The sequence below is a fragment of the Solea senegalensis genome, linkage group LG4 (genome assembly GCF_019176455.1).
Source record: "Solea senegalensis isolate Sse05_10M linkage group LG4, IFAPA_SoseM_1, whole genome shotgun sequence".
Classification (NCBI taxonomy): Eukaryota; Metazoa; Chordata; class Actinopteri; order Pleuronectiformes; family Soleidae; genus Solea; species Solea senegalensis.
This window is the reverse complement of record NC_058024.1, coordinates 9306922-9321173: the sequence shown is the minus strand read 5'-3', so window position 1 is coordinate 9321173 and position 14252 is coordinate 9306922. Positions and strand designations below refer to the sequence as shown.

The 14252-nt window shown below is 40.3% G+C and overlaps 2 protein-coding genes and 1 long non-coding RNA gene across 3 annotated transcripts; all 3 read left to right on the top strand.

The window, feature by feature from the left end:
• Nucleotides 1-109: 109 nt before the first annotated feature.
• Nucleotides 110-2257, top strand: LOC122767782. The gene is made up of 3 exons (XR_006360244.1): nt 110-216; nt 294-442; nt 2194-2257. It is a non-coding gene; the product is annotated as an uncharacterized LOC122767782 (long non-coding RNA).
• A 272-nt stretch (nt 2258-2529) lies between these two features.
• On the top strand, nt 2530-8481 carry si:dkey-33m11.8 (trypsin). Its single transcript, XM_044023254.1, has 6 exons — nt 2530-2636; nt 3287-3358; nt 3488-3638; nt 4989-5130; nt 5907-6164; nt 7913-8481. The coding sequence occupies exons 2-6, from the start codon at nt 3298-3300 to the stop codon at nt 8060-8062; spliced, it is 762 nt and encodes a 253-aa protein (XP_043879189.1). The 5' UTR covers nt 2530-2636; nt 3287-3297; the 3' UTR covers nt 8063-8481.
• Nucleotides 8482-9567: 1086 nt separating this feature from the next.
• On the top strand, nt 9568-14155 carry cdab (cytidine deaminase b). Its single transcript, XM_044024170.1, has 4 exons — nt 9568-9803; nt 11079-11190; nt 12593-12650; nt 13963-14155. The coding sequence occupies exons 1-4, from the start codon at nt 9617-9619 to the stop codon at nt 14101-14103; spliced, it is 498 nt and encodes a 165-aa protein (XP_043880105.1). The 5' UTR covers nt 9568-9616; the 3' UTR covers nt 14104-14155.
• Nucleotides 14156-14252: the final 97 nt, after the last annotated feature.

Below are 14252 nucleotides of genomic sequence, written 5' to 3'. Positions count from 1 at the left end.
CGGTTTCCTCTCACATGTCCACAAACATGCAGAGGTTAATTGCACACTTGCCCCTAGGTTTTAGTGTGTGTGTGTGTGTGTGTGTGTGTGTGTGTGTGTGTGTGTGAATGGTTGTTCGTCTCTGTGTGTTTGCGCTGCGATGGACTGGTGACCTGTCCAAGCTGCTGAGGTTCAAATTGAGCATCAGACTGAGAGGGGAAAAAAAGGTGGATTTAAGTGAGTATTTCAGAAACGTTTACAGAGAATAGTCAGATAAGGAGGAAATACCCAGCGTGCTGCCTTGTTGATTCCAGAGGAGACTGACCAGACTGGAGGTACATGATTGAAAGGCAGCAGTAACTCAAATAACCACTTGTTATATCCAATAATGTCAAACCTTGAAGCAGATGGACTGCAGATGGACTGCAGCAGAAGACAACCTGTGTACCTAATAATGTGGCTGGTGAGTGCATTTCTTCCACAATGTATTCAGCATTGATGGAAATAATGCAACAATGCAATATTGCATTATTCAAACATAAAATGATTGCTTTGTCAGATATTTAAAGGTACAGTGCATAACTTTTGATGATTTTGGCTATTGTTGTTATTATTCTGCCTCTGTTTGGTCTTTGTGAGCAGAACCAATGGAACATTATTTCTACGCTGCATTCTTAATCTGAAAACAAGCAGTACAAGTAATACAAGTAATACTATCAGACCTGACCGAGGGAGCGTTTGTGCACATGCACCCGCAGCACAGAGGCGGGCGGGGACGAGGAGTGTTTTTGAGCAGAATAATTCACTTCTGGAGGTTTTTCGGAGACGTGTCTTTGTGTTTCCAGTCATGTGCCAACCTGTTTTTCACTTTACTCGCCCAATGTTGCCTTCATCTGCTTCGATGAAGGCTCTCTCTCTCTCTGTCTGTCTCTGTCTGGGACATTCTCAGGTGGACGTTTTTGTTGTGACATTAACACATGTTCTTGTTGCATACAGGATGGCCGTCATCCATGTTGAGCATTTATTTTAAGGCACTTGGTAGCACTGAGTCTCTTTGAAATCACACAGTTCTATGTGCAGTTCTGTGTTTAAAAGGGACGATACAATTAAACAATGGCGTCTGAAATGCACGCCGATTACTCATTCATTTAGTCATTAGAAGAAAAGCAAACTTTAAATCGTGATTAATCTAGACTAACGAATCATCTATTGACAGACCTACCAAAAAACTAATTACTTGCTGGGAATGTTGCAGCAGGGACACAAGAGCTATACACTGCTACACTGAGAAACACAGCGAGCATCATGTGGAGCTTGATCAACACTGTGTGAACTCATTTGACAATAATTTGAACGTCACAAACATTTGTTTATATTTTTTATATTTAAAAGTCACAGTTGTAACTCCCTGGATTACTCAAATGTCTGTTTGGAGTGTTTTAATCACACTTACTTCGCAGATAGGGTTAGGGTTAGGGTTTTCTTATTATAACCTGTGTGGAAAAACATCAATCATTTAAACATGTATGGATTAAATCAGAGGACAAAATAAACATTTTCTGTAATTCTTTTTGCTAGATCAGCATAAAAGTGTCGCTGCTCTGTCTAGATTTCAGTGACACGTGCTGGTCTCTGAGTCACCGATGATAGGCACATGCACACAAGTATGGTATGTACAGCAGACTGCATGAGCAAGGCCTCGTTATCTCGCCTTCTCTCTTTCTGTCTCACACAGACACACACACACACACATACAACAACAAAAAACCCAAATGCACAGCTTTACATTGTGTGTCACTTTAGCTTTGCATGGGTAGCATCGCCTTTCACCCTCACAATTGGAATGACACCTTGGGGAGTGAGGACTGCATGGAGGCTATGCATTACAGACCATGTGTGGAAAAACACCCTGCTGGGAACTGCTGAAAAACACCTGGGGAGATGGAAAAGGCCAAAAAAAAAAAAAAAGAAGAGAAGCGCACTGGGGACGTGAGCAACAACCCAGCTCGTCCCTGCTGAATCTGACTTATCGACATGGAGTAATAATTATAGCTCTTCTTGCTATAACATGCTGGGAAGACGATAATTCACTGTGACAACAGGACATTGTTGTGATGTGTCACTTCAATTAAATGTAATTTCTGAGAAAAAAAAAAGCCTTTTCCTTGTCCAAGGAAAGAGTCTTACTAGGTCTTGGGTTCGTGTCATACTCAGATATCACACTCAGCTTTTGTCCTGCCCGCTGAAACATCACTGGATACAGCGAAAAACATGTCTGGCAAGTATATTCTATCATTTCTCTGCCTTGTTGGGTTTCATCTCTATTAAGCTTCACTTTGTCTCCACTGTTGGACAATGGGCCGCATCACTGAGCACAAAGGCCTTAGAAAGACAGGCATAATAAAAGACAGGGCCGTGTTTTTTGCTTTTGATATGTGTGTTTTTTTCCCCTGTACTAGGTCAGACTCTGTGTGTGTGAGGCACTAGGATGTTTGGCGGACAATGGCAGGGAACAATGAGAGTGACAGACAAGGCTACAGTATATAAAAGAAGTCTCAAGCGTTCTCAAGGTGTACGTCCCGGTATGAGAGGAGCGTGTGAGAGTATACGTGTCAGGGTGTCGATGCTGGACTTCAACTGTTTTCTTACTTGATAAGGTAAGGCCTTTACTCCATTCGCATGGGTTTCAGCGTTGCTTCGGTGGGATTTGTTGTTTTGTTTTGAAACTGTCAGACAGCGGCACAGACCAGCTTAGAGCTTGTAGGTCAAGTCAAGTCAAAACACAGTGGATCGCGATAAAAAGTCAACGACATTGTGTGAAGATGGACCATGGATACAGGATTTAACAGGATGGGACTGAAGTGTGTGTTTGTGCGTTTATCCATTCTTAAACTTAATGGAAAACCTAAAACAGGGTTAAATACATTTTGAAAGGGATTCTCTCTCGTGACTGTGACTGTTCTTTGTGGTCATAATTGTATTGTAATAATGTGGTCAGCCAGTTGTAATGTTTGATTGATTTTATTTAAATCTTTGTTTTCTCATGTGATTTGTCGAGCTGCTATGGCAAAAAAGATGCAAGAAAAGTGTTACTAAAAAAGTCTATAAAAGTATTATCTTTTATCCTTCTCCTTGGAAAGTTGGTGATAATCTTAGTTAAGATAATCTTCAAATAAGTCACTTTCCCTATGTAACTCTCCATAATGGCTTTAAATGTGTCCGCAAACCCTGGTATTGAAGCGTAAACATAGATGTTTGGTGTGCGATGAACTACAGTGTTAACATTTTACATTTACTACTTTTTCAGTATCTTCGAAAATGAGTCAGACGCCATCTTGTCACCTCTCACTGCTCCTTCTGCTGGTAATAAACGTAACAGGTGAGAAACAATGGCCATTTTTTTTACACTTTAAAGGTGACGAGGAAATTTTGAGCTACTTTTGAGCTACTCTTTGAGTTTTGACGTGTCTGTCTCTTTGTGTCCAACCCCCTGTCCTGGGGTTTTCAGGTGTGATTGGGGACAGAATCATCGGGGGGAAAGTGGTAGCACCCTACACCATCACGTATCAAGCCTCCCTGAGGTTCTGGAACTACCATTTCTGTGGAGGCACCCTCATCCACCCACAGTGGGTGATTTCTGCTGCCCACTGCTGGAGGCCGTGAGTCACTGCACATTTACGCCTGAGACACTCATATCAATGTAATAGATTCTGGAGCTAGGACAACCCTTTATTACCATTTAGAACCGTTTTTCATTAATGACAGTCCCTTAAATTTGGTTGTTTTTAATGTTGTTTATGTTCTGTTGACTTTAAGAGTGGATGCGGGGTTATTCAAAAAGAATTAGCTACCTTTTCAGGAAAAAGTATCATTGCAAAAAATGGACCTAGTTTCTTTGTTTATAATATTAAATATTTCCCTGATGTTTTAAGTCTCACTAATTAGTTTCAGCTCTTGAAATGGAGAGGACGGAAGCCCTATCCCAATGTCTCACTATGACTTGCTCATGGTAATTTGGTGAGGGCTGTCCCATTATTCATTCATTCATTCAGTTCATTTCACCAATTTATCCTCCACATGAGGGTCGCATGGGGCTGGATTTAATCCCAGCTGATTTAGGGTGAAACACGGGGTCACACCCTGGACAGGTCACCAGTGCGTTACAGGGTCAACAGACTCACACCTACAGAGTGTTCGATTAACTTAATCTGCATGGAGGAAACGGAAGAAACACTTGTAAGCTCAGAACATGCAAACTACACACAGAAAGGCCCGGGATTTGAACCTTCTGGCTGTGTGGCCCTGTCCCACTGCCATGTTGGCCTCTTTCCGTACGCCTTTGCAGTCACTGCAGACTTTACATAGAAGGTCACAAGCCAATTGGCAACTTAACAGTGAGAAGAAAAGTAGGCACCAACTCTGTTGTTGACGTTACAAGACAGAAAACGGTAATAATGTAACCAGATGAAGAATGAACAGTCTTTTGCAGTTAATTGTTTTCAAATAACCCTGTCATCCACTATAAACAGCATAAAATCAAAAATACAAAAGTGGCAATTTGCTTGGCATCATCATATAGTTTTGTCCCATTGACATCATCAAAGTCTGTGAGGGTTCATGGATTAAAGGTTAAAAAGAGACGTTGGCTTCCTGATTCATACTGGAAACCTGATTTGTTCTATGCATGTGTGGAAATGTGGCTACTTACTGCCATGAAGGCTGGGGTTACATTTAGGGTAAGTGTGATGGAAATCCCCTCAGGCAAAGTCTGCAAAAATGCTGACTGGATTTAAAATGGATGTAAAATGGTGAATGACCACTAGAGGGCCCTCACACACAGCATCAAACCCTCTCTGTGGGAATGATTGTGCCCGTGAATTTTTAAAGCTATGTTTAACAGAATCTTATCATATCGGGTACTTTAATGTGACTTAGAAAGATGTGATGGGTTTATTTTTGTCTGATCAGTATCAGTATCAGTATTAACCTGCAACTCTATGTTTTTGTAGGAAGCACTTGATCAAAGTTTACCTGGGAGAGCGAAACATCAAAAGTTTGGATGGATTTGAGCAGATGTTCGAGGTCTCCTTAATCATCAGGCATTACCAGTACAAAGCCTGGACGTTTGATAATGACATCATGCTGCTTAAGGTGAGGCAAGGTTGTGTGATGTGACTATCTTTATTACTGGTGACTATGGAAGAGTATTAGGGCCACATGTGTGTTTGAAAAAAAAAACACAAAAAAATCCAGCATGAATTCTGAGAAGAAAAGGTCAGATTCTAATCTTAATTTTTGTTTAATGAATTTTGGTTTAGTTTTGTTTGACCTGTCAAGCTCGTGTCATGTCATGTCATGTAAACACAGAGGCAGTTTATATGGCATCAAATTTGAAAACAGAGTGTAAGCTCCAATTTGATTGTAGACTTTTGAGGCATTTGGTCATGACTACAAAGCAAAATCTGGGAGAAAAGAAGCTAAATCTTACATCCCATCATGCAATATTGTTTTACCCTGTTGAGAAATATTAAGAAACCAAAAATCAAACAAATCTTTAAATCGTACATAATATATATACACGAGGAAGTATCACCAAACTTAAATGGAGTTAATGGTCTCAAACACTAGGTTCCGGTCTTTTTCAATAGTTCATCGCAGGACCAACATACAGATACAAACAAACCATTCACACCTATGGTCAGTATAGAATGTTCAATTAACCTCTGCATGCTTTTGGACAGTGGGAGGAGGAACCCGAGCCTTCTTGCTAGCCACTACTCCACCATGTGGCCCTTAATACACCAATAATTTATGACGTATTGCACCTTCAATAAGTCACATCTATCATCTATCATGTGAATTAAACATGTACAGTGCTTCCATCTGCATGTCTGACAGACTGACCATATGTTCTCTCTGTGGTGCAGTTGCACAGGCCGGCGGTCCTCAACAACAGGGTAACAATAATAAGACTGCCTGACCCATTCGCGCCCCCATTGCCGGCCTTTACCAGATGCACGGTCAGCGGCTGGGGCGTGACCCGGCCCGATGGCTACACACTGTCACGTGACCTGAGGTCTGTGATCGTGGACATCATCCCTAAATGCTCATTGTACTACCACTTCAGGATCACAAGGAACATGATCTGTGCTGGCTCTCTCAATGGTGGGAGGGATTCCTGTCGGGTAAGAGAAAAAGGTTGTGTGTGTGTGTGTGTGTGTGTGTAACATTAGTGTAAAAGTACAGTATGTTTAGGTTTAAATGCATAGTATGTCATTTTTGATTCTAGGAGTCTCTCAATCAAACAGCAACAAAAACTTAGTTTGATAACTTTGGGAAGCAGCATGGGGTCATGGGAAGTGTTGTTGTCTCTTTCAGCTAGTACTAGTGATCCATCAGTCACAAATACACACAATAACATTCAAAAAGACAACACAATGGCTAACTATTAGTTAACACTACAGATTTAAAGAGTGCTGGAAACGTTTTGGCTAATGTAAGCACACAACTATTCGACAGTAGTAGTTAAAAGTTAAACATTTAAAGGTGATATATAACAGCAACCTTTAGCGCGTGACATGTTTTCTGCTATCCAAATTCGAAACATTGCAGGGGGCGTAACTGCCAGATTTTTCATAAATATGGAAATGAGATGCTGCACTTTGCTGCACCCGACTTTACACATACAGATAACTGCTTCATTGCCCGTTTCATTTTTTAGAAATATGAATTTTCTGGGGCAGTGGCTTTTTCAACTGTGGGCCTTTACGTGTGGAGTTTGCGTGTTCGTCCCGTGAGCGCATAGGTTTTCTCCAGGTACTCCGGCTTCGTCCTAGCCTGGCCTCGCCATGTAATTGAATAGACCTTCAACCAATCAAATCAATGATGCGAATGACGTATGCAGAGCAGCAAAGAAACGTGATAACAAATATGCTTGTTGAGTTTTCTAAGGAGTGATGGTTATCTATTAATGGCATCTAATCGAAAGACAGCTACTCTTCAGTGGCAGCTGTGTTACGCTCGCCCCACACTAGAGGATAATTGGATAGGTTTTGGTCCAAATCTGGCTCTTCTGACAATCGTAGGTGTCTTCTGATTTCAGGCTGATATGAACAGATTATCTGGTCAAATTATCCTGTAGTGTGAGGGATTAACAGTCTAAGAGTCTCCTCGATTTCACATCATAAGTATTCAACATGTTGGATATTTACAACTGAACAGCGATCAGGGCGTGCGCAGAACTGCGAGTTGAGAGCGAGTTGACCGGGAAACGGATGTTGGTTTAAAACTGTAAGTTGTAGAACCAAGTTGATTTCGTCTTCTCAGCCATGACTTCATCCACGGTTTTTTAGTGTTTCTCAGCACAAAACAACACACACACACAACAACTGATGCTGGAAGACAGTCTGCCTCCAAGTCTGTTTATATTCTGAAGACAGGTTAAATCACGTAGGTTTCTGTGAGATCTCAAATCTCTGGAATCTCCTCACTGAAATCATTTGATTAAACGCTAAAGTGTGTGGTCGTGTGTCTTGACTGGATCGTCTAGTCTGTGCTTTCTCACGATTAAAACATTGAAAATCGGTTACAAAGTTTGTTGTGTTTGTGGTCTCCGACATTTTTAAAATCAAATCAGATTTGAAAATCCTTCAGAGATGCGGCGGAGACTTATTCGATGATAAAAGGAGATGACAAGGCAACAATGACGGAGCAAAAAACGTGACATACATTAAAGATCCGCAAAGAGATCATTAACATTTGTTTACTCTGTACGGGAGAAAAGTATCTACACTGAACTTGTTTGAGTGGTACACATGTACAACTCAGTGGGTGTGACTGGCGTTAAGGAAAAAAAGCAAGCAAACAACTCTGTCATGTTACTTCACTTTCCATGAACATGTAAAAATGAAACGGTTTACTTTTCTGTCCTCAGGGAGACTCGGGAGGACCTCTTGTGTGTAACGGTCGAGTTGAGGGTATTGTATCTTGGGGTATCGGCTGTGCCTACTATTCATACCCCGGTGTCTACACCCAAGTCAGAAACTACCTCGGCTGGATTTACTGGCAAATCCAGAACAAATGAAGAGACTATTAATAACTAACTTCTCCAAGACACTGCTGTGAGGACGATTTAAATGGACTCTATATTTTTGTTATTGTTGTTGTATGTTACTGTCATATAAAATGAATATATAAATATATAAATACATATGCTAAAAAAGAAACTATCTGTAGCATACGTCCCACTAGTGTGAACTCATTAACGCACACAATGTGAAAATCACCAGAGAGAAGACGGAAAAGGGAAAATAAACCATATTTCACTTCTACATATATGAATGACATTAAATGCACATTAAATGTATTGTTTTATTACTCTACTGTGTTTTTAGTGTTGTTTCTGATCATTTCAGGGATCATTTTGGTGTTTGATGCCTCTGCTGTATATCACCATTGACTTAAGGTTTAAAAGAAAATGACAATAAAGATTTTCACAACCTGTTTCGTCTGTTTTATCACTTAGTAATTAGATTTGTGCTGGGGCTGAATTTTTCTGTCCTCACTCAACTGAGTCCTAGAGAATACTGACCGAACCCGATCTGAACCCGGCACGAGTATTTGGCACAAATACTGGATTTGTATTTGTCTGAGCTGACAAATACCCGTCACAGTGAGAGTAAGCTGACGCATACTCTGTTAGCCTAAGCGACTACTAGCCCCATCTACACACATGCATGCATAGATACACATGGTCACACACCTTATGAGTCCTTACCACCAGCACTCATGAGGTAGAGATAGACTGATTCATTGGTTGGGTCAATTAATTGGGCCAATACTACTAAAAATAATGCACTTTTGTCCTCAGAAACTTAAATGTTGCTAAGTCACTATAACAAAGTGTTTTTTGTTTGTTTTTTGATGCCATGTTTAATGCATTCAATTTTCAGTTTATTTTATTTTTTAAAATAACATACATAATGGCACTGCAGTACAACAGCTCTCCCTCTGCTGGCGTCCTTATCGTTGCCATGGTTGCTCAACACAGATCTCCGCTCATGTGGACCCAAGCGTTTATCCTCTTCTTCTTTGGTAGCAATGCGTCCTATGCCCTGTGTCCAGACTTGTACCGCCACCCAATGGTGAAGTGGGATACTACAAGATCCTGACGTGCGAGAGTACCATATTTTTAGACACGTCTAAAAATCTTTGAAAAGACTACTGGAGAGAAACTTTCAGTTTTAACTCATAATTCTTTACAAAGGTCATTTTTTCTCAAACTTGAAGCTCCGGATGTGGGGACCATATACGAGATAGCCTTTGATGCTTTGATGTGTCAGTGTTCGGCAAATACTACAACACAACAGATAAGGCACTCCTCAAGCATGCAGGAAAACGAGTTACCTCAGACATACAACCCTATCAAAACACACCTTCACTGTTATTACTGCATCAGTACACACAGGTAATTGCATCAACACAGCAAGTAGTGCCATTGCCTCCTGACATAGTGTTACCCTCCTCGTGTGTGATTGGTTGTGACTGCACCCGCTGGCTCCTCCCTCTGTCCCATTCACATCTAAAGCTGAGCAACAACTGACTCATTCACTGCCTGAAAAACAGCCTTAAAGCAAGAATGGACAAAGTGAACGTCAACAGCCGAGTGACGCATTTTAAAGACCCGGGCTCCAGACACTTGTCCCCAGAAACAATCAAGAAGCTGATCCACCTCTCACAGGAGGCAAAGGAACAGGCCTACTGTCCGTACAGCAAATTCAGAGTGGGGGCTGCTCTCCTCACCCACGACAACCATATGTTTACAGGTACAGTACATTTGAAACTCAGCCTCTCGGTTGATATCTAATTCTATATTTGAAATGTGTTAATACTATAATATACTATAGTTTATATATACTAATACTAATATATTAAGTTATACCAAACCGCTTCTAATTATTCCTATGAAATGTTTAAATGTAAGTGTCAAGTTCTGGGTTGTTTGCATACAGTATTACGTAACTTGTGTCTGAGTCAATTCAGTTCCTGCTGCTCTTACGTGGAAGAAGTGACACAATCGAATTTATTTCACCACTTGGAATCCCTCTCCCCTCCAACAGTAAAAATACTTTGCAATTGATTTGTTGCTTGATTATTTTGCTTTGGAGTACAGGTGTCGTTTTACAGTTTACTTTGATCCCCTTTACTTGAACGGTGTAATGTTTCAAGGGTTCCCATAAAATACAGCTACAGAATTTACAATTTTTGACTCATTGATATCACAATAATTCACGGACCCTCACATGTCAGGGTTTACAGGCTGGATGGTGACCAGCTGCAGCAACTCAGGAAACCGTTTTACTGCCACCTCCTGAGGCTACAGAACTCCAACACAACCCAGTCCGTCAAATGCTGTGTTCCATTTAAATCGGAAGTCGGAGTTTCGGAACTGGGAGTGATGTCATCCAGAGTTGACTTAATTTGTCAGTAAATACCATGGATGCAAACATATTCCAGGCTAGCCATTGTGAGTTTAATCGAGCTAAAGCAGTAGTTTTCGTAGTAACCAAGTTTTCTTATAAAAACACTCAAACTGATTAGTCTATCATCGAAATATTTGACGATTGAGTAATCGATTAATTGTTCCAGTATATATAATATACTGCCAGTCATCATCAGATCAAAAATCAAGTGTGTTGTTCTGAATGAACATGTATGAACATGTTTGATAAGAGTACATAAGCAATCATGATAACCTGTGACCTAGTGTGATGCTTATGTTCTAGACTTGTCTCTCCACAGACTGACTGGAATGTGAAACTGTTTACTGCACAGATCGAATTGTCCTATCCGTGTCATGGACTATGCAAACATGTGTCCATAAATGTCTGAGGGCCAAATGGCAGGTAAACACCTGTGAGTGCAAAGGCCCACTAAGCAACTATTTAACTAGAGTAGGAGAGGTAAACATTGGCTGTGCCTTTGACTGGGATTCTTTTTATTTATTAGTATTATTATTATTTCAACTTCAGGTTTTATCTTTACGGTTCTGCCAAATGTGACGACACAAGAGCATGTTTGATTATTGATGTACCTGACAGGTTGCAATGTGGAGAACGCATGTTACAACCTGGGGGTGTGTGCTGAGAGGAACGCACTATCCAAGGCGGTGTCAGAAGGCTACAGGACTTTCAAGGCTATCGCAATCGCCAGGTACCCTTCACTCTCGACTAACTGTCAGCTCGGGTGTTGCGTGTGTGTTTTCCCTCATCTGTTACCAAATCATGACTCAGTGCACTGATCGTAACTGTGAGTCAAACTTCCCACATTGCTGTGTAGCCACAGGCAAAAATAAGGTGAACGAGTTGATGAAATTTGTAAGTGAGTAATGACGTTCTATGTCGACACAAGCAGGAAGCAACAGTCTGCATTTAAATGAGCATTAGAAAAATGTACTCAAATGAACACAGCGACATTGATGATTTATATATTAATAATAATCTTTGTTTGCCCGGAATATATATTAATCCTCTAGTGAGGGACGAGGAGGAAGAATAAGAGAAACATTCAGAATAAAGTATAAGTTCACAAGGCGTGTTTTGAAAAAAGTACACTGCTCAATGTTTTAATAATCCACCCTTTTCATGAGCCATCTATGAACTGAACTACTGTCCCTAGCTCTACAGCCACTTACAGAACCCTAAATGCAATAACATGCACTATGTCATTTTTAATCTGTTTTAAATATACTTTACTTTTAACACACATTCAATATCCTTTTTTATGACAATATAGTCATTCTATTCTATCCTAACCAAGAGTTTTTAGTGAGCAAAAAGGGGGGGGTGGGAGTCAATTTACCTAATTAATGTACAACTTTTTATCTTAAAGTTAATTTTTAAATATGGATCTTAAGTCCTTTACTTTTAAATTTGTTTATGTTGTGTTATTTTTCACTTGACATGAGAATTTTTTTTTTTTAAATGTATAACCTGGTTCAGTGATAAAATTAACAAAGAAATAAGCCATAAAAATGTTAAATTACAGTACTGAGCAAAAATACACAAAAACAAACTAGCTTTGTTGTTGCAAAACGATTATTTGTTTGTTATTATTTGTTATCTGTCAAGTTGTTCTTACATAATAAGCTTCCAATGCCCCAGCATGTCTTGAATCAACATCGCCTAACTATTTCACAGCAGATGTTTTGGACGTGAAATGGAACAAACACGGGTTTTACCAATTACCATTATCAGGGTTTCACTCTATTTGGGTTTAAGAGAGACAGGTTCCTGCTTTTGTTCAAACGTTTAATGGAAGATCACACAGAATATTTGGAACTTGGAACTGTCAAAGCATTTTTTTCTGATAATAGTGTTATTTTTATACTGCATTCATATTTCCTGTACTTTCTAATTGTACTGTAATACAGAGATTGAGCATTTGTTTATTACTTCCTTTAAATTGAAAATCACTTGCTGACTACCAGCTGATGCACATAACCAGCTGACTCTGATTAGACAATAGAATGTTCTGGACGTTTGCTTGAGGACATTTTCACTAGGTTTGCATCGCAAGATTTGAAATCACGAAGCCTGTGCTTTGCTCTTTGCAGTGACCTGGACGACCAGTTCATCTCCCCCTGTGGTGGGTGCCGGCAGTTCATGAGAGAGGTATTCTCTCCACTCACCTTTGGTTTAATGAACAACTAGTTTTATGTCAGTGATGTTGCACAGTAACTAGAGTTAGGTAACTTCTGTTGTCAAAACACTGCCGGCTTGTCTCAAAAACACAATTTTTCCAATAGATTGTCAGCGGTTGCAGTCTAAAGTTCAACTAACAGCTGCTGAAAGTAAAAACAGACATGGACTTTTGCAGTGAGTGACAGAGACTCCGCAGTGAAGAAGACACGCCCTCTGCTGCAGCTTTGTGCAGCTATTATTTTCATTTGGAAATCCTAAACTGTCCAAAGCTGAACCTTAAACTAACCACAATTCAAACCGTAGCCATAAAAATTATCCACTTCCTCAAAATTAAAAGTTTTGTCTCATTAGGACCAGGTTATGGTCTCCATGAGGACTACTGGTCCTGACAAGAAAATGTCCTGATGAGGTGACAAATACAAAAACTCAGACACAAGAGGCTGTGGGAAAAAGAAATAACCAGGTTTTTTGAGCGGAAACTTTTCATGGGCACTTCTTTGTGTTTTCAGTCACACCGTTTGCTTTACTGTCACAATGTTACTGTTGCCTTAGTCCAGTGGTTCTCAAACGTTTTATGCCAAGTACCACCGGTGAAAATACTGAGCTCTTGAAATAACTAAATTATCGCCAATGTTATAAAATACAGTGGTGTAAATAGGTCGAGCAAAATCAGCTACTAACTTTTCACACGAGGCAGATTTATTCCCAATAAGATCATTTGCTCTCTCATCATCCTCCTCTTCCTCACATATACTTCACACACTGGAAGAGCGACATTAGATTAAGATGGAGCAAGAGATAAGGTGACTCTACTTATTATTTTGTTTATTTCATTTTCCTATGCACTCTGGTAAACATTCCTCAGCTCCGCCCGCTCACACACCCTGGTATATACAGTTGAACAGTATGTCTGATTTTCCTCTAAGTAGCACCAGAGGAAGCCTGTGTACCACTGTTTGAGAACCATGGCCTTAGTCCGTCTTGATATAAAACAAATCACTTTATGTGTGCAGCATGGGAATGTTGCTAGGGGAACTTCGCTGGACAGGCTTTAAACTTGGCAGATGACTGACAAACGACACCGGTGTGTGCAGTACTGACCTTGACGTTGTTTGGATAATTAACGTTGGAGATATTCCGTTCACAAAAATCACATTTTCTCCAAACAGTTCAGCCCTTAAAGACAGTAAAGCATAGCAGCATCACTCACAACATGCAAGCTCTTCTAAAAGGCGCTGTTGGCAGACTTTGTGACTCATCTTTTTTCCTCTCACCACTACAGTTTGGATCAACCTGGGACGTGTACCTGTCGAAGCCCAACGGCTCGTGCGTGAAGATGACTGTGGACGAGCTGCTACCACTCTCCTTTGGCCCCGAGGACCTGTCCATGAAGAAAGTGTTTGACATTCCTAATGAGTACTAAGCCTGTACATTCTCACACAAAAAAGAAAAGGCACAATGGTGCTTAAACAGTCCTGATATGTCCTGCATTTAATGCACGACCTTGAGGTGGCAGTTATATTTATGGTAAACATTTGTTCTTTTATTTGTAGGTGCTAATGCTAAACATGT

Excerpts from the sequence above, each read along its gene's own strand:
- si:dkey-33m11.8 (XM_044023254.1), top strand. The coding sequence starts at position 3,298 with ATGAGTCAGACGCCATCTTGTCACCTCTCACTGCTCCTTCTGCTGGTA. Across the intron at positions 3,359-3,487 it reads GCTGGTAATAAACGTAACAG|GTGTGATTGGGGACAGAATC; the intron begins GTGAGAAACAAT and ends TGGGGTTTTCAG. Across the intron at positions 6,165-7,912 it reads GTGGGAGGGATTCCTGTCGG|GGAGACTCGGGAGGACCTCT; the intron begins GTAAGAGAAAAA and ends TTCTGTCCTCAG.
- cdab (XM_044024170.1), top strand. The coding sequence starts at position 9,617 with ATGGACAAAGTGAACGTCAACAGCCGAGTGACGCATTTTAAAGACCCG. Across the intron at positions 9,804-11,078 it reads CGACAACCATATGTTTACAG|GTTGCAATGTGGAGAACGCA; the intron begins GTACAGTACATT and ends TGTACCTGACAG. Across the intron at positions 12,651-13,962 it reads GCCGGCAGTTCATGAGAGAG|TTTGGATCAACCTGGGACGT; the intron begins GTATTCTCTCCA and ends TCACCACTACAG.